The sequence below is a fragment of the Alternaria ventricosa genome, assembly GCF_023758065.1.
Source record: "Alternaria ventricosa strain BMP 2768 chromosome Unknown scaffold_26, whole genome shotgun sequence".
Classification (NCBI taxonomy): domain Eukaryota; kingdom Fungi; phylum Ascomycota; class Dothideomycetes; order Pleosporales; family Pleosporaceae; genus Alternaria; species Alternaria ventricosa.
This window is the reverse complement of record NW_026055706.1, coordinates 178,828-198,526: the sequence shown is the minus strand read 5'-3', so window position 1 is coordinate 198,526 and position 19,699 is coordinate 178,828. Positions and strand designations below refer to the sequence as shown.

Genomic DNA, 19,699 nt, shown 5'->3' with positions numbered 1-19,699 from the left:
TGCAGTCGGTGCTGCAGTGGTTGTTCCGCGAAAGGTAACCCCCCGTTCTCATAACATGTGGAAGTGGTAGTTACCGAAGTTGTCCATTTCATAACGGAACAGAGCCTCGGATGGTTGGTCGTTGTCCGGCCATGGCAGATATTGTGGATCCACCTTTGCTGGTGCTGGCTGTTGCAGCACCATGATGACCTCATCCGGGAAGGCATCCGCTATATCGGCCCAGACGTACGGTTTTGACGTCTTGACTATCGAATATACGACCTGGTAGGCACGGGAGGCCAACATGTTTGTGTCGCACATGCTGCGGAGTGAGGTGACGAGTTGCCGTGTGCTGTGCACAGACGCTTGGTGTGTGTCGCGAAAGTGATCGGGGCAGGATATGGCTATCATGAGGACGGCGAGAGCTTGCATGACTGTAATGAATTGGTCAGTAGGTGACATGGGGATTTGAAGTGTCAACATACTGTTGTGGACAATTGTCCACCAGGGCCCTTTTTCGTATAGACTCCTGACATTAGACTCGTTCGCCAACAGCGACGCGACATCCCGTGCCGCTTGTACACACGACTCTGCCACAGACTGGTCGAGCGAATTGAAGTCATCGGTTCCGGCTTGGAAGCAGCGTTCAATTCGGCGAAGTGAGGGACGAGTCGTCAGAACCTTCAGTCGGTAGTACTGAAGTTTGAGCAAGAAGATGTCGCGTTGTTGCATGCGAGCTGAGTTCCGTTCTTCTGATTGAACTTGGGGAATGTATTCAAATGCCCACTTGTCAAGGTGTTCGCATAGAGATATGGTCATTTGTTGGACGTAGTCCCATGATGGCGCAGATCTACGTTGTGTGTAGATGTTGGAGATGATTTGCTGGGTCAAGAGATTCAGGTGGGTATCGGCATCGAGAAAGTCGAGGCTAGGCACAGGTACGCTTTGGGTCTGATCGCTATTCACGGCACTGGGCAGTGGAGTTGTGATGTCTTCGTTGGGTATAATGCTCGGTCGACCGGTAATCGAACTGAGCATGCTCTCCAGGGCATGTAAACTCCACCAGGTGCAAACCATACTCTGCCTTCGGGCGGCAGAGACAGTTTGATCGTCTTGTTGCACGTGAAGGCCGAGCGAAAAGGCCGATCGCATTGCCATGCCTACCATTACCCAAGCCCTGATTCGATATTAGCATGCAAGCACATAGATTGGGAGCAAGTGGCAGAGATGTAGATAAGGCAACAAGCGAAGATCATTGCGAACGTACCGATTAACATGGCCAGCAGTCATGTAGTAAATCGCAAACAGTCCAGCAGCCTAAAACGTTTAGCTTAGTCGAACAGAATCAGCATCTCAGACTTGCCTGCGTTGTGAGCAGATCCGGAGTCGTTAGGACAACGATTGTGTCATTCATACTAAGCAATTGGAAGGCACGCGATAAGTAGACGATGTGATCCAGCTCATCAGCTCGCCAGTCGGCCTGGATGAGATGTGAAAACTTGGCGCCTATGGCAAAGACGAGGTTGACTAGCGCGAACCATTTCTCCGGGCAATGTATAGCCTGCCCGTTCCGAACCAAGGTATAGTATTGGAGCAGCTGGTGCTCAATAGTTGGGGGGAGGATGGGAAAGGAGCTTTGGATGGTCTGGGTGAAGCACTGGAATAGCAGTGCTGCAGTATGCTCTGGTGGCAGCTCAAAGGGATTCCCACAGTCTGTGAGTTTGATGCCTTCGTCGTCGAGATAGTAATTGGTGAGAGCAATGTGTTCGAGCGGGCTTGCGGCAAGGGAGGTGGGTGAGGCAGTGAAAGTAGGCGAGGGTGGCTGAGAAAGTGGCGCAGTAGTGTCAGGTGGGCCAAGCAGAACGGTATCGAGAGCTTGCACTCTGCTTCTGAGCGTCTGAAGCCACTGTACTTCGGAGATCTGGCCCAAGAAGCCTGCTTCGACTACATTAGGCAGCTCGCCACCGTCTTCGTCGCCAGATTCTTCCGGAACGATACCGTCTAGGCGAGGCAGGGGCGACTGATCTGACGTCGGCGACGTTTCCGCTCCGAGTGGCACATAGCTAGACGACGGGGCAAAGGGGTGCATGCGCGAATGTTGGGTGAAGGGCTGGGGGACGGATGCTCGCGAAGAAGAGGATATAGAGACGGGCGACCCGACCTCGTCATCTGACTTGGCGGCATTAGTTTGAGCAGTGGCATCCGGGCTGGCAAGTCGTATACTCACATCCTGGAGGGCATCTTCAATCCGACGTCGGTCATCGTCGCTAACACGCAGGCTGAGGTCTTTGAGGACGGAGACGAGGGCATGGTTGCGGTCTTTGGCACTGGGGGAGTCAATTTCAGAACTCGGAAACAGGTGATGGAACTGACGTCGCCAGACGGTCTTTCCTGGGGCGCTCGTATACACAATTCTTGTCGGTCTTGTCGCAGTAGTTGCAGCGGGGGAGGCCGCCGCTACACTTGATCTCTAGCGTGTGTTAGATGGTCGTGAGAAAGTGAATGAAGTGATCGGGGACAATGGCAACGCACTCCGCTTGTGGCAGTTGCGACATGCCCGCTGGACTCTGTCCCTCTGGCGCGACTTGGGCGTGGTGGGTGGCGGGGCGCGTCGGGGAGGTAAGCGTGGAATGGCGACCTTGAACTGCGAGCCGTAGGGACCAGCCGAGGGGTGACCAGCCGGAGGGGGTCCAGGTCGCCTGTCGTCTTGCATCGGGCCGCTCGCGAAAACTCACGCTGCGTGGTAAGGAAACAAGAATCATCTCAGCGCATCTCGCATCGTGTTTATGAAAATAACCGCCTGCGTCATGGGAATCAAAGATTGGGGATGAACGCTGCGCCTTGGCGGGAGTGCCTTCCTAGTGATTGGCTTCGGTGCACAAGTCCGCAGGGCCAATACTCATCGTGCCCGCGCATTTGCCCTGGTTCTGCTGCGTGCGCCGCCATTGCAGGGGCGCGCCACGGGGCGAGTGTCGAGACGAAGGTCCCGCCACGCCCCGTATAGTGAATACCTCGACCACGGGCGCGGGCAGAGGGACTGACGGCGTCGACGTTGACTCCAGCTGGGCAGACGTCGGTCCAGATCCGCAGGCGCTAGCCCTCGGGCCCCTCTGCCGGTCGTCCCCTCCGCCGTTCAGCGGCATCCCGCCGTCGCTGCCCACTCGCACACTGCATCACGGCAATTTCCCATGCGCGACCAGACAGGTCGACATGGAATTTGCCTCGAATGCGATCCTGCCGGCACTTCACTTCGTCACGTTAGCACACAAAGCAAACCTTGGAACACGTGCCCGCCATCATTCGTCCGAGCTGGCTCCGCCCACCGCAGAATTTCGATTCGAGTTTCGCCGAGTAGAATTACTGCTCTCGCTCTAGACATCTCGCACTGTGTAAGCGAAGAACCCAAGATTGGGTCGTTGTGGCGTGTCGGCAGTGTCGTCGCCGCGTATCAGCACCTTTCTTTTGCCGTATCAACGCCTCCAGAATTTCGTCCTCATCGTCCACGTCTACGTCCACTCCGACAAACTACCCGAGTCATGCACTGTGCTGTATAACCTTATCGTGACCGGACATCATATGGTGTGTCTCCTAGGCTGCGCCTTGTTAGCGAGCCACGTCCTGAACAAAGACGCGCATCACTATACTCCTACCTAAGGTCAAAATCCGATCTTTTGTGGATCGAGTCTTCTCATACCACCGGATAGCACCCGCCAATCAACGCTTCTGCCAAATTTGGGTTGTCCCTCGGTTGCCCAGTTGCGGCCTAGCGCCACTAAGGCACATGCAACCTTTAACTTTACACATCCATAAATCCTCCCGACTGCGAATGCGAGTAGAGTCTTGCATGGCTAGGAACAAGCCCATGGCGCTTCTGCGCGATATAACGATCTGATCTGCGCTTTGTGGTAACGCAGCACAGTAGCACCACGGGTGTGTACAAGCATGGTTTCAATCTCGCCGGCATGCAGGTGCGTCCCTTGCTATAGCAAACGTCGCCACCCAGACCAATTCCAAGGTTGTCATCTTCCGGCGGTCTTCTTCTTTCGGCACATGTGTTTTCTCAAGCAGGCAATGCGAAATACGACGATTAAAGTTCAGCCTCAATCTCGATCCCCTAACATCCCACTCACGTCAACAAGGAAGAAAACTGGACAGGCCTGCAGCCTACATTAACATGGAAGCATACAAGATAGATGATCCAACGTCGATGTAGGCTTCAGGCCTGTTCAGCTTTCTTCTTGTATAGGGTGGCCATCCGCTCAGGCAGGCTCGAGCCACACCCCGCCAACCCCGCCATCTCTTTCTCCACTATCGAGCCTCTCCGCGGAGCCTCCAAACTTTCCGGCCTTTGCGTTTGTTGTCAGGACTACGTCGCCATACCAGAATCCCCTTTCTTTAACGCGCTCCAGCTCCTCCTCGTTCTTTGGCAAGCGCAGTGCAATCTTCGCACCGGTGTCGCGAGTCTCCACTTCATGCACGCGCCTGAGCTTGAAGTCAAATCCTCCGTCAACCTTCTCTCCAGCACTACCGATGACGGCGTCGTAGGTTTTTCTATTTTCATCTAGCAGGGCCTGATCGCGCACGATGATAGTAAGTCGGCTGACCCCAATCGCGCCACATGGATGAGTGGTTTTTGTCTCGTCAAGTGGTACTCGGACACTCCGAGGAGTGAGATCGTGGCAGAAGAATGGCACTTTGCCCCTAACACTCTGCCCACCATACTCCCCCTTGGGAAAAGTGACAGCCCAGGCTACATCGACTCCATCGGCCCTCTTCCTCCCACCTTTGATCGGCTCCAAATGAGTTTCCTTCACCGCTTCGTAGTTCTTTTCAGGCGAAAGCGAGTCGGTCAGGCACCAGTCCTTCCAGCCTACGAAGTCGGCGTCCGGGCCCCACCAATGCTCGGGTGCGAGGGAGGGGTTGATGAAGGAGATGAGTTCGATGTAGCACCCATCTGCGAGAAGAATCAAGACATTCGATGTCGCGCCGTCAGCGTGGAAGCCTCCTGGAGTAAGTGTGAAGTTTTCCGAGAAGAATGGAGGGACTTCGGGCAGTTGCGTTGTTGGGTTGGCGGGGACGAAGAGGATTAGGTGGTCTAGGCTTTGGTGTGACGTGGCCATTGCCGCGGTTGTGCTTTGGAGACTGACTTGGTTGTGACCTCAGACTATCTCACGGTGAGTTGATTACTACCTGAAGAGCTCAGCACCAAGTGTTCGTGGACGTAGAGTCATTGCGCCCAGGCTTGTCCGGAAGAGGGATGACTTCGGGAAGCGACAGGGATGCATGAGGGGTAGCTCCTGCCAACACTGCTCGTCGCGTGGTAATCAGGCACTTGTTCACACTCATCTTATCAGATCGATCTTGAATACTTTGAAAGATCCAAATCTGGCGCTTGACTTTACGAACGACCGCCGTATGACTTGACTTTGCTGGTATCTCAGTATCTTTCGCGCGACCTCGAAAGAACGTGCACTCGACAGTGAAGCAGCGGCAAGCAATACATGTGCTTTTCGTTTATTGCATCACCATGTACCGCACTGCCCTGGCGTATGAGTTCAAGACCACATGCATCATGAAAGCGACGGATGTTACCCGATACACCATACCACACTATCGATTCAAGACAACATCCCCCGTCCATCCCTCAACCCCATCCTCATTTCCATCCTCGTCCTCATCCTCATCCCATCTCCCCACCCACAACCTCTCACACTCCTTCCCCAATCTCACCAACACAACCTGCTCCTTCCCACATTCATAGCTCTTCTCATCCTCAAACAGTTCCCGTATGCTTACGCTACAATCCAACATCGGCCCTTTGTCGTGGCCGTACTTGTAGCCCGGCATAGGCATGATGGCGATGTTGAGCAATGCGCGGGTTTCGGGTGAGAGTCGGCGTTGCGGGATTATGGTGCCGTGTTGGGGTCTCTTGAAGATTTGGACCGCGTGGTAGATTTCTTGGTATGCTTGGGTAGCCCATACGGGGAGGGTGGGGAAGTGTTGAGAGAGGGTTTGGGGGGTTAGCGGCGGAAATTTTGGTGAAGTGGTTCTTGCTCTAATAGGCAGAGTGATTGGTGTTGACATTGGAGCGGGTGTTGGGGTACTGGGCTGCTGGGCTGCTGGGCTGCTGGGCTGCTGGGCTGCTGGGCTGCGCTGAACGGCGGTTGTTCGTCTTAGGCACTGATTGATGTGTCGTTGATTGCCCCATTTATGACAAGCTGATTGACAATTTATGGAGGTAGGGTTGTATGTGTTTTGTCCTCAATATTGTCTAAAGTTGAAACATAGGTGTCGCTCTGACCTAGACACTGAGATAAGTCGCACTGAGACTTGCATAAGGTGTGCAAATAAAGGTCTTAGAGGCTCAACAGCTAGCCTTCGTAATGCTCTTTGGAGTACCGTCGACAACGCCGCGATAGTTCACTGAAAGAGCAACAAGACAGTACCTGGGAGGTACACAACGTTCGCTGCCTTGTTGGACGTACTCATGACAGCCCGTTGTATACAGCTGGCACAGGGTTTAGAAAGTAGGAAAGGGGATAACATAGTCTGTAGCCGCCTCGCGAACGACACTTTGTCATGAATGGCAGACAATTTTCGCAATCTGGAGTATGATCATGTATAGAATTGATAGTTGATTGCAAGAACCCGGTATCTGTAAAGCAGAACGAGACACTAATCAGATAACTTTTGGCTAACTCCAAGAATGTTCAAAAAGCTCAAAAGCTCGCCGGGAAACTTTTCGTCCTCCGCCATCGACCGTTCATACCTGCTCATGAAGGAGTACCAGCGCGACCGAGTAGTCGTCGTTGTCGTTCGATAAAGTTGCGCATGGAACTAATATCTCTTGCTTGCGCTTCTGATAGTTCGCTCAATCTCCTTACACGGGGCTCGACCGCCCTACGCTCTTCGTCTCCCACAGGAAGCTGCAGTTCCCGAAGTCGCTGGTGGATCTCTGGCATACGTGGGACGCGGCGAGGAGAGTAGTCAGTGTCGGCTTCCCCCTTCTGTCGGGCCTGCTTCGCCTTTCGATGGAGCTCCTCCCCCTTTTGTTCGAGCCACGCCAATGACGCCATCTGTTGTTCGAACTCTGCCTTCCGTTCATCGAGGCACTCCTGTCGCTTGCCGCACTGTTCGTCTGACTGTCGGCGAGCTTCGATCGTACGCTCGAGAGTGTCGTTCAGCGACAGTGACAGCGTCGAACGTTCGATGGTAGGTTCGCTGTTGCCGGGTGTCTGTGAGACTGAACTCGGTTCCCTGGTTCTTTGCCGTTTCGCGTCCACCTCGTCAGCTGCGTCGCAATCTTCCAAATTCCTAGTCATTTGGGACTTGCGCTTGCTCGGCTCTGTTGGGCGTTGGAGCTTGAGCTTGAGCGCATTGTTGGGAAACCCTCCGGCGTACTTCTTCTCGAAGACACATTTGAGGGTGTTGGAGAGGTCGATGTGCTCATCCCAAGCATCTACTTGGGTGAAGGTAGTTTCGAGAAATCTCTGGTTTTCTACATCCCAAGACTGGTGACGAGATCTTGTTGAGTTGTTCTTCTTGCCATAGCAGCGGTACCTAGTAGACTTTCGGACGTTCGGAATCATCTGTATCACTTGTCCAGCCGACAAACATGTAGCTCGCATCGTCCGCCTCTACAAAGAACACCGTTGCGTCGTGCGTTGACTGACTTTCACCCTCGCTTCGAACGAAGGTTGACCTCGCGGGCGCTGCTTCTGCTGTTTCTTGTTGCTTTGACATCGTCGCATCGTTGTCGGTGTGTTATCGGGCTGTCCGTTGCTGAATTTCCAAACGCGACAGGTGTCACCTGGACAGGGATGTCTTGATTCGATAGTGAGAGATGGTGAGGTTCAGGTCTTCAGACCCAACTATGGCTGTCTAACTGAGCCTTAGAATGGTACGCTAGCCACGTGGTAGCACATTGGACCCAGGGGCCTGCCTTTACCTGCAATCCCGTGACCAACTCAGTGCCAAGGCTGCTGCGTCTATACCAACTCTGCAACACGCGCCTTCGCATTCTTTTAGAGCCACGCTTTCAGATCCTTTACAGGCGTATTGAGAGCTCACTTTTACCAGAAATCAGCGACATAGGCAATCATCGACGACGCGAGTAAGACCAGCGAGTCAGCCTTCGCCTGGGATCGAGCATCAACGACTATGCCACTTCAGCATGCAGGCGTCGACGGCACGCGGGCAGCCGCCAGTGACAACACAATGGCCAACGAGGCAGGAGCCATCATCGACGTCGCGAGCACGACCCAGCATTTAGACGTATGGGTAGACGAGGATGACCGAGTCATGTTGGTGCAAGACGTCACCCGGGCAGATAACGTAAAGGACACCTGGGCTGGTGGAGAGCATGGCGCTATCTTGCTCGATGACGGCGATTATCTCGACACGAACGACATGACTCCAGATGAAATAGCTGCATGGGCCACGCACATGGATTCTGAGAGTACGGCATCCATCAACGCTCCTTCGGAAGCCAGGCTCGCTGCAGTGCGGGCAGAAGTGCTGCGAGCTCTGGCCAAGACAACTCATGGGGTCAGGGAGTTCCTAGAAGAGACTGAGTACGACCTGGAGTACGGACAGGATAGCTTCAACATGCCCGAGCTATTCCAATCATTCAAGAAGGAAGAGGCGAGGCGAAGCGGCATGGTAGAGTCCCATATGGTCTCACCGTCAGGATATGCGACCTCCCAGTTGCATCTGCAGCTACACTACGCAACGTTCACAACAAAGCATCCCAACGACGGTCAGATGCTAGACGCGACCAACTGTTGCATCCGAATCCTCATCGAGAAGGGCTTCGTGGCGACCAACACCTATTGGTTTGAAGCGTACTTCCGCCGTCTGAGCGCGGCGTCCGTACGTCACCTCGCGAATGTTGCCGACGGGTAGAAAGAGGAGGTGAAACAACTGCATGACGACTTTGCCTACAGATGTCAGTCGCTGTCGAAGGTCCTACCAGTATTTGGCGCCTTTAACAGAAAGCGGTTCCATGAGCGACACAACGTGGAAAATATCACAGTTCGACTATCATGCGGCAGCACGACGCTCATGGGCATAGTGCGCAAGAACGCCCAGCAGATTCTGTTCGTCGTCGTGTACGCCTGGCACCCGGAATATCTACTAAGGAACCGAACCACGGCAGTCGGTCGACAGTACGACGCAGCTTTGAACATTGCTGCGGCATTGAGCGGCGTAGACACCAAAGCAGGGTACTTCGAAGCCCGAGCAGCAAGAACGCACGAGAAGAGCGGAAGAAGCCCAACCCAGAGCAAGTCGACAGTCTCTCAGCCCCCTCCATCCCTAGCTCTCGTGACCGCCACAGAAACAGAACGGACGAAGAGGGCATACGAGGTAGAGGCGCTCAACAAAAGGCCGACCCGAAAGACGCTACGATACCAACGAACAGTAACATACGACAAAAACGTGCCTTTAGACAACTACGGCCTGAACAACCAAGCTATTATCCAGGCAGCACAGTCAGACGATGCCTTCCCAAGCGGCAAGATTCTCTCCCGACCCACCATGTTCGCGGAGACAACCAATACTTATTTTTACCGCCCATCAGAAGCCGCTAAAGCAAGACAGCCAACCACAACGAACTCAGCGCGTCCCAGTCAGGGAAGCGCACAGGGTAGCTGGGTGGTACAGCCGATAGTGTCTAAGTAAAAAAACACCCTCATCAACACTGCCGTCGTTCATGTTGGCCGCATAATCAAGCTGAAGTGTTTGATATGTGGGCTGGCACCGGAACGAAAGCCCGTCACCGACCGACCAGAGTTCTGCACGCAATCACACGTTGCCGGTCGATACATAGCAAGGGCCCAAGTCTGCACAACACCGAGTTGCCAGGTTGGGTGGAATCCCGAGCCAGGTCGATCGGGGCGGCGACAGATGATGATACCACAGGATCCGACCATCGCGTACGTTAGGTCAGATCAACTTCAGGAGCTGTTCTACTAGATGGGAAACAGCATGGCTGGGTACGATCATGCAAATGTACAATCTGAGAAATGCTTGTAACCCAATACGCTCACTACAAAGAGGCTGTACATGTCATCCTTTATCTATCCATCCAAGATTTGTCAAAATGTTATACAAATGGCCGAAATCGTGACCCGTGATCCAAATGCAAAGACTCATCGCTGCCAGTATAAGCGCTTCCAAAACGCCGGTTCGCTATGCCCATGTGCCTGCCCATTGCGCCCGTCGTGCCCCTCACTTTGCTTCCCAAGCCTCCAGAGCTGTGCCCCTCAGCCCCTCACGTCAATTTCACCAGGATATGCCAGCGCAACGGCCTCGCCCTCAAAGCCCGCGCCGATATTCAGGAGGTCGACCCTGAACCTCTCAGTATCGCTCTGAACCCTCGACCGAGGCTCCGCAAGATCGTAGTCATCCATGCGCGATGCATCGCATGAACCAACCACTGATCTCACAGACGAGGCCAGCTCATCGCCCATGACATCTTGCGCGCGATAATAACGCTGTCGCACCCAGTGGAAGTAAATGGCAAGCGCGTCGCGATGACTTGGGATGCCGATGCAGGCGAGTGAGCGCCGGAACGGGAGCTTGACGGCGTAGGGATAGGCTGGGAACAGGTGGGTCAGCTGAGAGATCGAGAAAGTTGGGAAATGCATCAGGGGAAGGTGCGGATGTGTCGGTACGCTAGGCCGTATGGGGTATGGTGGGCTGAGCCGAGGCGCAGCTCGCTGGTGTCGGAGAAGGAAAGATGTCGGAGATGTGGACGGGACGGTAAGCTGACTTACTGTTGCGAGACATGGTCCACGGTGGCGGGTATCTTGGATGGAGTTTGGATGTGGTTGGGCGTCAATTTTTGGAAGTTGGGCGGTAGTCGAGTGTAGTGAGGTGGATGGATGAACGATGTCTGTGTGAGAATGTGTTGAGTGTTCGAGTTTATGTAGTCTCTTCTTGGGATAGAGTACCAAGGTGAAATAGCTGTCGAGAGAGGATTCGATGTACAAGGCGACTATATAGTATTGATGTGCAAGGTGAGAACGAAGTTGGCAAGTGAGCAAGTCAGTATATCCGCAGAAATGAGCAAGAAGGTATTGCGCATACGCGTCCATGGCACACTTATGACTGTCACCGCGGCCGTCTTCACGGCCATGTTGAAGCCTCACGACCAAGGCATATGCCCTTTCCCGAATGAGCGGTTGACCATAGCGCATTCAGAAGCGGTCCTTGGGTAGGTAGGTTAGCCAAGCCCACCCGACCGGCAAAAGCGTCAGATCCGCTGTGAAGGTGAACTCACATCCCAGCTGCGATGGCTGTGAGCCCTGCACGGAGCTGGGGATGGTTCGCGTAAGATAGACGGGTGCGCCTCCTGATAGGCGTGGGTGATGGTCGGGCGTAGTGATGTTGCCGAGCCGCGTGTTGCGAAGTTCTGGTAGCCCGTTTCAAAACCTCACCGGCGGAGCGCTGCAGGAGAAACGCACAAGATCGGGGGGCTGAATCTTGCGCATTGTCGGCTGCTGCGCATCGCGACTCCTTTGATGTGCATGCGATATACGTCAACGGGTTTTCGAGCACGGAACGCGTGGGCCTCGAGTCGCTGGCAGAGCGGCAAGCGCGGGGCTGCAGCCCTCCAGGGCTCTCTCTGCGTGCGTCTCACGGCGTCGCTAGTCAGGGCCAGCCAACGAAGTCTCCTTCATCCGCCCCCATTTCTACCACGGCGTCTTACCATCTCGCGCAACTTCAAGCAAGAGATTGCGAACGCGCAAGCGCGCCAAGCGATGTGGGTGAATTTGACAGCGCGTACAAACCGAGGAGGTACGGGCAACCCTCAGAAACACCTGACGGTGGTCGGTATGGGTAGCTGACCGCAGGGGCCACCTTCGAGTAAACCATGCTCATGCTTTCTTTTTCTCGTACTCTCACAGTGTTTCCTCATCATCCTGCAGCTTTTTGGCCTTTCTTGGTCATCGTGTGCAACCTGCACGCGCAGCCCAGTCAAAATTCCAAAGACAGGAGGCGGTCCTTCCGATCGGCGGGTGAACTGCCATGCCGTCTCATCAAACGAGGTATACGTAGATGCTGGGCGCGAGTAGCGCAGGCTGTAAGGCGCACCCCACTAGCCACAAACCAGACCATAAAAGGAATAAAACTTGCTGATCGGTGTAAGATGTGCCACAGCGTTCCTGGAGTAGTACAGTAGTGGGCCCAGGATCGGCCGGGGAGCTTTTGGGCGAGCAACTTCGATGACACGGGCCAGATGTGTGCGACGTGACTTCACGCTGTCGCATTCGCATGCGGCCCCCAAAAGCCAACAGCTGGGTACGCGTCGTGTTACGGCATGCAAATGCCTTCAACATTGGTAATACTACTCGATCGAACCCTTTTCGACCTTCACCGAGCCAGTAAAATGGGATGGCATGGCGAGGGTTTGTCTTTCATGTCGACGCTTGGGCAATGCGCACGACAGTATGCATAATCCTCCCAATCGCTTATCAAGCGAGTTGGAATGGTAAGCTACACGGGCATGAACTGACTGTCGCTGAGCTGTGTCCCTTGCCAGTGCCCTTCGCGGCGGCAGCCTTCAGCAGGACCGAAAACTTCTCTCTTCTCCGCATTACAAATGGACAAGGAGCGGCTGCACACCGGCGTCCTGCGTTATCGAGGTGATACGGAGCTGCAAAGGACTATGCCACAAGCTAGCTGCCGAAGGAGCTGCAGTCAGCATTTTGGCGAATAACGCCACGGCTCCTTCCTCACTGACGCAGTATTAGGATGGTGGAGCGCTACAACCGCCGATACCGAGTGTTATATCGTCGTAAATTTGTCGCATATACGGCGATGCTTTCCTGGGGTTGTCGTACGTGCGGGGTCCAAATTGCGATGGGGCCATGGTCCAGGCGACAGCAGGTGCGAGGAAGCGCTGGTCGACACTCAGGTATGCACCTTCCTCCATTACCACGACAAGGCCCTCCACCCAACGCATTCAATCGAAGTACGCATGATGGTCGGAGCGTTGAAGTCTTTGATGTGTAATACTTTCCGGCGGTCTATATTGACCTCTAAGGAACAGCAACCACTCAGCTCCATCGCTGCATCGTTCACACGTTGCTCGCTCTCATTCGCTCCGTGCTCCCTAAATATCCAGCGCATGTACGATGGTCAACGCCTTTCCGTCGCAGGCTTTGACGTGTAATACTATCCCACGGTCCCTGCTGACCGTTTACACAAGACAGCTTCAGGAACACCGACAAATCCACTCGACCGCTGCATCATTCACACGTTGCTCCTTCTCATTCGCTGGATGTATGTCAGCCCGAACGCATGCGTTCTGCACTCCATGTATGCAACGATCCTTGTCTTGAGAAGAGGTTGCTGCATGCCCACCGGTCAGCGCGACAGAGCACCGGATAGCTTCTGAAACACAGACGAAGTGAAAAACTTTTTCATGTGGCTGCGCAAGCCACTGATGTTCGTGCGACACAAGAGAGTTCCGGGTGAACGGTTGCTGCAGGCTGCGGTCGTCTTGTTGAGGGTTGGCAAGTGCACCGCCTCGATGCGGCTCTGCAAGCTGACTGATGGATGCACTCTGGCGAGCCACGGTACGGTAATGTGAACGCCAGATTCACGGACGAAAAAGCGGCCGTTACATATTCCGATAAGAACGGTGTACTCTATCCTTGTATCATTCTTGATTGTCGCGCTTTCGTGATGGGTAATGTATTGCTTCCTATCAGGTGCACCAGTTGAAACACCCCATCAAAGAGGTCTCGGTGCGGCGATAAGTCTAGCCATCATGCACCATTCTATCAACCTCTAAACGCGTCGAAGGTGACTGGTTCTACACCCAACACTCAAGCATCCACATTCCAAGGGTAATTCTGCTTAACCCAAATGATATCCATCTCGCTCGGCTTCGTAGCGCGTTCCAACAGCGCAAGACCCTCGCCGTGGTCATTCCAGTCGATGTAGGCCTGGATGGGACAGTCCACACCATTGTCATTGCAATCTGGCTTTGCATAGCCGTTGCGACTAGGATAGTGCATGACGCTCTTGAGGTCGTAGCCAGAGGCAGCTTGGATGGGCCAGCCAGGCTCGACAAAGTTCTTGATGAAGGCGACGCAGGTGCATTGGTACTTCAGAGCGCGGTACATGGATAGGCAGAGGCCGTCTTCGGTGATGCGGTCGCCTTCGGCTTGGCGGGCGCGGTGCCAGCACTGGGTTGGTGATGTCAATATGCGGTATGTGTCAATGATAGTGGTTGTCACTTACGTCTTCCCAGTCGGCGAGCTGCTTGTATTGTACTTTGATGTACTTTTCGCGGTCGTTGCGGTTGTGTTCATGCGCCATGCCTTGTGATTGTTAGGATCGTCGTCTGCGGTCGCTGATGAAGTCTTACCCAGTACGTGACCAAGCTCGTGTAGAACACCACCGAGCGTAAAGCCATCGGCAAGGCGAACCAGATTCTGCCAGGGCTTTCCATTTTGTGTCAGGCCCACAGCGGCGCCCCAGCCAGCGCCGTCGGTGAATTCGATGGCCACCGTGTCATGAGGTATACCTGCGTTCCAACCATCTCGGTATTTCTTAACGGGTGCACAGTAAATTGGCTTTCCATCGCTGGTCAGGCGCTCTTTGAAGCTGATAGCGTGGCCGGAGTCTTTACCCGCAGCGCCACCAAGATACCTAGAGCGGTCAGTAAGACACTCATGACATCTCGTTATAGATGTGCGTTTGCTTACTCGACCCACTTCGCCATACCACTCTCCGTGATGTGGCGAATATTGTGGCGATCCCACTCCTGTGTGAAGCAGTATGGGATAACGACGTTGTTGTTTGAGTCGCGCGGCCAACGGATTGGCCCAGGGCTCGAGCCCCAGGCGTCGGTAGCACCTTGACCGTTCTGACCAGACATCGTCTCAAGCTCCGCGAAGTACTCCGCCCAATCAGTTACTTTAGTACCATTTTCGAACACGGGCGAGGGAGTGCCGCAGAAGGGACCATAGTTGGGGACTGGTTCGTTGATAGCGACGGCGACCGCAAGGGCGGCGACTTGTAGAAGGAAGAACAGAAACATTTTAGCGGATAGCCAGCTCGTTGTGGGCAGAGGTGGAAGCACTTATAACGCGGTCAGGAAAAGAGCAAGTCGCAGCCTGGAGGCCAAGAAAACTACACCACGCGCAATTGTGGTACGTGCAGGTGAGCAAACGCTCGACCGCGAGCTAGTAGTCATCGGATGAAGAGTAGAATTGTACGATGACGTATCCGCAGACGAGGAATGCGAGCACATTCCTGAGAACTGCGACGTGAACCGTGGCTGTACCAAATATCTTCTCATTCTTCTTGTTGTGTTCTCGAGGCAGGGCATAAACATGCAGGGGCCAAAGTTGGAACCTCTAAGAATTTCCGAAGTACCACAACGACTGTGCGTATCACAGTAACCCGACTTTTTCTGCTTCATGCGAACAACATCCCGACTAAAGCGAAGATAGTGTATAGCGGCGTAACAAAGAAAACGCGAGATAGATGAAGTAGGGGTAATTGATGATGAAACCTCGAACAGATTTCGCGTTATTGGCTGTGCTTCTGTACTGCAGGTGAAGCAGGTTTGACATTCAGTGTGCGACAACAAGGTTACTCGAGATGAGACGAGGCGAGTGCTGTCCTTAGCGACAAACTGTACGATAAAATTGGAGGTAGATTAGTGTAGCTTTGTCGGCTATATTTCGAGATGCGTTCATGTCGGCAAGTTGGAGCTCAAAGGGCGTGATCCTGGGACAGATTGTTGTACTGAGCGTGGATGGTCTTCTGCTGTTCTTGCGCTGGCATTCGAGTTTGCGACACGAGATACATTGAGGGTGAGCATTTGCGGGTCATAGACATGATCTGATCGCATTCTCCGATGCATGTTGGTAAAGCAGTAGTTGCCGTGGAAGAGTGAAAGCGAAGAGCTGGCGCGTCTGTGTTGGCCTTAGGGTCGAAGCTACCTAGCCAACCTTGGAAGCGACACGTGAGCGGACACCCTCATCACTTCCAGTTCCGATCCCGGTTCCGAGGTCACTCCGTAACACGCCATAATCCACGAAACATCCAACACAAAATAGATTACTGCATTGCCCATTACACACTAGCCATAGATTCGTGGACACTTTTGGATAATGCGCCTTGCTACTGTGGAATGGGTTCCACTATCATAAACCCTTCAATACAGCTGGACCCGTTTCCTCCCGATTCTCTCACGTGGAAGAACATACCTGAGTACCTAAATTCACTAACAATGAAGACGTTCGGTGTAGTAGACGGGCAAGTTCAGGCCTGCCATGTCGCAGAAGATCTTAACTCTATACCCATCATTCGCAAATCCTGTTTCTGTCACTCCTGAGACGACACCCAAGCAGCTCTCCTAATGTAGTGATTACGCGTGCTCCTGTCGCGACCTCAGCGCTAGGCATGGCTTTGACCTTCAAGGACTGCTGGGCTATACATAGCCTGGATGAAGTCATGCTCGTGGTTGAGTTCTAAGTAAAGCAGTATATCGTGTGACCTATATCACAAGGTCTGGTACTGGGTATGTTGCGTAGCGGAGTCATGTCCGTCGAGGTTGACCAAGGTCATGACATGCCGCGGCTACAACGCGCTTGTCGCCCCCAACATGTACCCGAAAAATCACTCATCCGAAAACCCACAGTTTCACAGGAAAACATTTCTTACAGACTGTACCAATTCGAGCGCATTCGCGGACGCCACGAAGGATTAGGAGAGGGAAGCGACAGAACATCGTGGCGACCAGGAGACAGTGGGGCATTGGTGATAGTGGCTGCGTCTCCAATACCACAACGGCCCCTCACGACCCTGCAGGACCCGACTCTTCATTCCATGCCCCACTGTCTAACGCGGAAGGTGACCAGTTCCTGTCAAATGGCCGCTTCAGCCGAGGGAGATGCGATGATCTGATAAGATTAGATGTCATCGTGACCAGCAAGACCGGCTAGCGCCGCTACCTAGTTGTCATGAGGGGCAGTTCGCGCGCAATTGGGGATGAGCTCTTTCCCAACAACATCCACCTCATGATCCTGCAGCAGCACTACGAAAGCCACATGTCTCCATTAAAACAGCCACCAGCAAATATTTGGGCGCGAAGAAGTTTCTTCCCACGCTCGTGGACAGTCGGGCCTCATCACAATGGAGTTCCCACGCTGGCTGCTAGTGCCGCCAGCTAGAAGACGCCAGGAACGGCGCGAAACTGGATCATGCAACCACGACGCGCTTGCTCAACGAGGATGCTCTTCCTCGTACGGTTCCATCCACAAGGCGAGACCCTCAGGTTGGTCCCGCACGGAATTGAAGTTTCGGCGCACACTGCTCGTTTCGATGAGCCGGGAGCTCCATCCGCCACTGACAACCCGGGCCAAGACCTTGGCAATGCAGCGTTGCGGCACAGCCAAGACGAGCCAGCAATCAGCTCACGGCGAGATTGGATCTTATCTGATCATCTAGCACTTATCTGATCATCTAGCCGCGCCTAATGCTCTCTGGGCATACGAGATACCTGGACGGTGGGAGATGATCCCAAGCCACCGGGTGGGATACACATGGCAAAATTTTCAGACGCTGTAACTGCGCTGACATTCCCTGTCCGGTCTTCGGAGAGTGGGCCGAGGGTATACTTAAGTATGGCAGTGCTGCCTGTGTTACGATCGTCGCTCACCTGCATCCCAATTTCATACCCTGCCTTGCCCGGCACTTTTCCGGCATCCTTGTTTTGCCATGTCGAACCTGGCTGCGACTGACGCCGTGCGACCTGTGGAGGGCTTTGGTCGTCCCTCGAGAGATATCGACATGGAGAAGAATGGCGACCAAGCTTTCAATGCCCACGAGACTGGCAGCGATGGAGAGACCAAGTCTGTCGAATCGGAAACCTTCCAGAACGGTGTTCAGCGGGTGCGCGCAATCACAGAGATTTGGAGCACGAAGACCTTGATCACGATGCTGGTGTTGTATGTTTCGATTACATTCAAACTGCGAAACTAAAGACTGACTTGTCCGTGTAGCATTTACCTTATCGAATTCGTCGCTTTCCTGCAGAATGCCATTGACGCCGCGCTCAACCCCTTCATCACCTCGGCCTTCGGTACACACGGTCTCCTGAACGTCGGAAGCGTGATGGCAACTGCGCTCGGTGGCTGCCTTCCTCTCGTCATTGCCAAGGTCATCGATATCTTTGGTCGCGTGGAGGGATTCTTCTTCATGCTGCTCGTCGTCGTCGCCGGTATGGCTATGAAAGCCGCCTGCACCAACGTGCAGACCTACATCGCCGGTCACGTCCTCTACTGGGCTGGTCACATTGGTGTTTTATTCGTTGCCGACATCATGGCCGCGGATTGCACCAGCCTGACGAACCGCATGATCATCTTCACCCTCAACGGAACTCCTCGTATCGCAAGCACTTTCGCCGCACCCGTGATCGCTGACATGTTCTACTACCAGAACAGCTGGCGATGGGCTTTCGGTGCATTCATTATTATCTTCGTCGGTTGCTGCGCTCCCGCGTTGGTGCTCATGATGTTCATGTACCGCAAGGCTAGGAAGGCTGGTCTCGTCAAGAACGTAAAGTCGGATCGTAACTTTCTCCAATCGCTGTGGTACTACGCCATACAGTTTGACAGTAAGCTACACACTCATCTCAAGATTTATCCGTATAGCTGCTAACGCGCGACCCAGTCCTTGGCATCGTCCTCATCATGTGCGCGTGGAGTCTCTTTGTTCTGCCGTTCAGTCTCGTCGCCTACGCGCCTCAGGGCTGGAACACCCCGTACATCATCGCCTGTATCGTCCTCGGACTCTGCCTCTTCCCCTGCTTCTACATCTGGGAAGCCAAGTTTGCGCCCGTCCAATTCCTACCCTGGAAGTACCTCAAGAACGGTACCATCATCGGGTCCTGCCTGCTTTACTGCGTCATGTTCCTGTCCGTCTTCTGCTGGAACGGATATTTCTACTCCTACTTGCTTGTCGTACACAGGCAGAGCATTCCCCACGCTGGATACATCCTCAACGCTTTCTCGCTTACCTCGTCGACATTCAGTCCGCTCATCGCATGGTGGATCCACAAATCTGGTAACTTCAAGTGGACGGCCTACACCGGTGTACCCATCGTTCTCCTCGGTACAGCTCTCCTGATCCCCTTCCGAAACCCATCCACCAACCCCGGTGTTCTCGCCTTCACACAAGTACTCGTCGGTCTCGGTACGGCTTTCTTCGCCACCTGCGCCCAGCTCGCCGTCATGGTCCCCGTCACTCACCAAGAAATCGCCGTCGTCAACGCCGTTTGGGGTCTCTTTGGCAGCTTCGGTTCATCTATCGGATATGCCATCGCCGGTGCCATGTGGAACAACATCCTCCCTGGACAGTTACTCATGCGTCTGCCCGAGGAAAGCAAGCCCGAATACAGGGCAATTTTCGGAAACATCACCTTGCAGCAATCGTTCCTCGATGGTACGCCAGAGCGCGATGCCGTTGTCGGTGCTTATGCCGATGTGCAACGCAAGATGGTCATCACTGGCGCGTGCTTTGTACCGCTGTGCTTGGCTAGCATCTACATCTGGAAGAACATCAACGTTAAGAAGCTTGAGGAGGAGAATGGTAAGCAGACTAAGGGTAATGTCTTCTAAGCGGTACATTGTTCGCTCTATGATGTGTTCAGCGCGGTCTGCCGCAAGGAGCGTGTTCTTATTGGCAGGCT

At 53.9% G+C, this 19,699-nt stretch overlaps 7 protein-coding genes across 7 annotated transcripts; 3 read left to right on the top strand and 4 right to left on the bottom strand.

Annotated features, from left to right (window-relative positions):
• Window positions 1-48: 48 nt before the first annotated feature.
• J4E93_010056 (uncharacterized protein) lies at window positions 49-2,534 on the bottom strand (the record flags this gene model as incomplete). The annotated part of the gene is made up of 7 exons (XM_049347942.1): window positions 49-413; window positions 465-1,156; window positions 1,247-1,296; window positions 1,376-2,152; window positions 2,207-2,306; window positions 2,353-2,436; window positions 2,512-2,534. The coding sequence occupies 7 exons, from the start codon at window positions 2,532-2,534 to the stop codon at window positions 49-51; spliced, it is 2,091 nt and encodes a 696-aa protein (XP_049194919.1).
• Window positions 2,535-4,238: 1,704 nt separating this feature from the next.
• Window positions 4,239-5,099, bottom strand: J4E93_010055 (uncharacterized protein; the record flags this gene model as incomplete). Its single annotated transcript, XM_049347941.1, has 1 exon — window positions 4,239-5,099. One exon carries the CDS (start codon window positions 5,097-5,099, stop codon window positions 4,239-4,241), a length of 861 nt encoding a protein of 286 aa, XP_049194918.1.
• Window positions 5,100-6,752: 1,653 nt separating this feature from the next.
• J4E93_010054 (uncharacterized protein) lies at window positions 6,753-7,730 on the bottom strand (the record flags this gene model as incomplete). Its single annotated transcript, XM_049347940.1, has 2 exons — window positions 6,753-7,568; window positions 7,653-7,730. The coding sequence occupies 2 exons, from the start codon at window positions 7,728-7,730 to the stop codon at window positions 6,753-6,755; spliced, it is 894 nt and encodes a 297-aa protein (XP_049194917.1).
• A 466-nt stretch (window positions 7,731-8,196) lies between these two features.
• On the top strand, window positions 8,197-8,883 carry J4E93_010053 (uncharacterized protein; the record flags this gene model as incomplete). Its single annotated transcript, XM_049347939.1, has 1 exon — window positions 8,197-8,883. One exon carries the CDS (start codon window positions 8,197-8,199, stop codon window positions 8,881-8,883), a length of 687 nt encoding a protein of 228 aa, XP_049194916.1.
• Window positions 8,884-9,042: 159 nt separating this feature from the next.
• J4E93_010052 (uncharacterized protein) lies at window positions 9,043-9,660 on the top strand (the record flags this gene model as incomplete). The annotated part of the gene is made up of 1 exon (XM_049347938.1): window positions 9,043-9,660. The coding sequence occupies one exon, from the start codon at window positions 9,043-9,045 to the stop codon at window positions 9,658-9,660; it is 618 nt and encodes a 205-aa protein (XP_049194915.1).
• A 4,157-nt stretch (window positions 9,661-13,817) lies between these two features.
• J4E93_010051 (uncharacterized protein) lies at window positions 13,818-15,037 on the bottom strand (the record flags this gene model as incomplete). The annotated part of the gene is made up of 4 exons (XM_049347937.1): window positions 13,818-14,180; window positions 14,236-14,315; window positions 14,363-14,646; window positions 14,703-15,037. The coding sequence occupies 4 exons, from the start codon at window positions 15,035-15,037 to the stop codon at window positions 13,818-13,820; spliced, it is 1,062 nt and encodes a 353-aa protein (XP_049194914.1).
• A 2,690-nt stretch (window positions 15,038-17,727) lies between these two features.
• J4E93_010050 (uncharacterized protein) lies at window positions 17,728-19,628 on the top strand (the record flags this gene model as incomplete). The annotated part of the gene is made up of 3 exons (XM_049347936.1): window positions 17,728-17,957; window positions 18,012-18,625; window positions 18,682-19,628. 3 exons carry the CDS (start codon window positions 17,728-17,730, stop codon window positions 19,626-19,628), a joined length of 1,791 nt encoding a protein of 596 aa, XP_049194913.1.
• Between the last annotated feature and the right edge of the window lie 71 nt (window positions 19,629-19,699).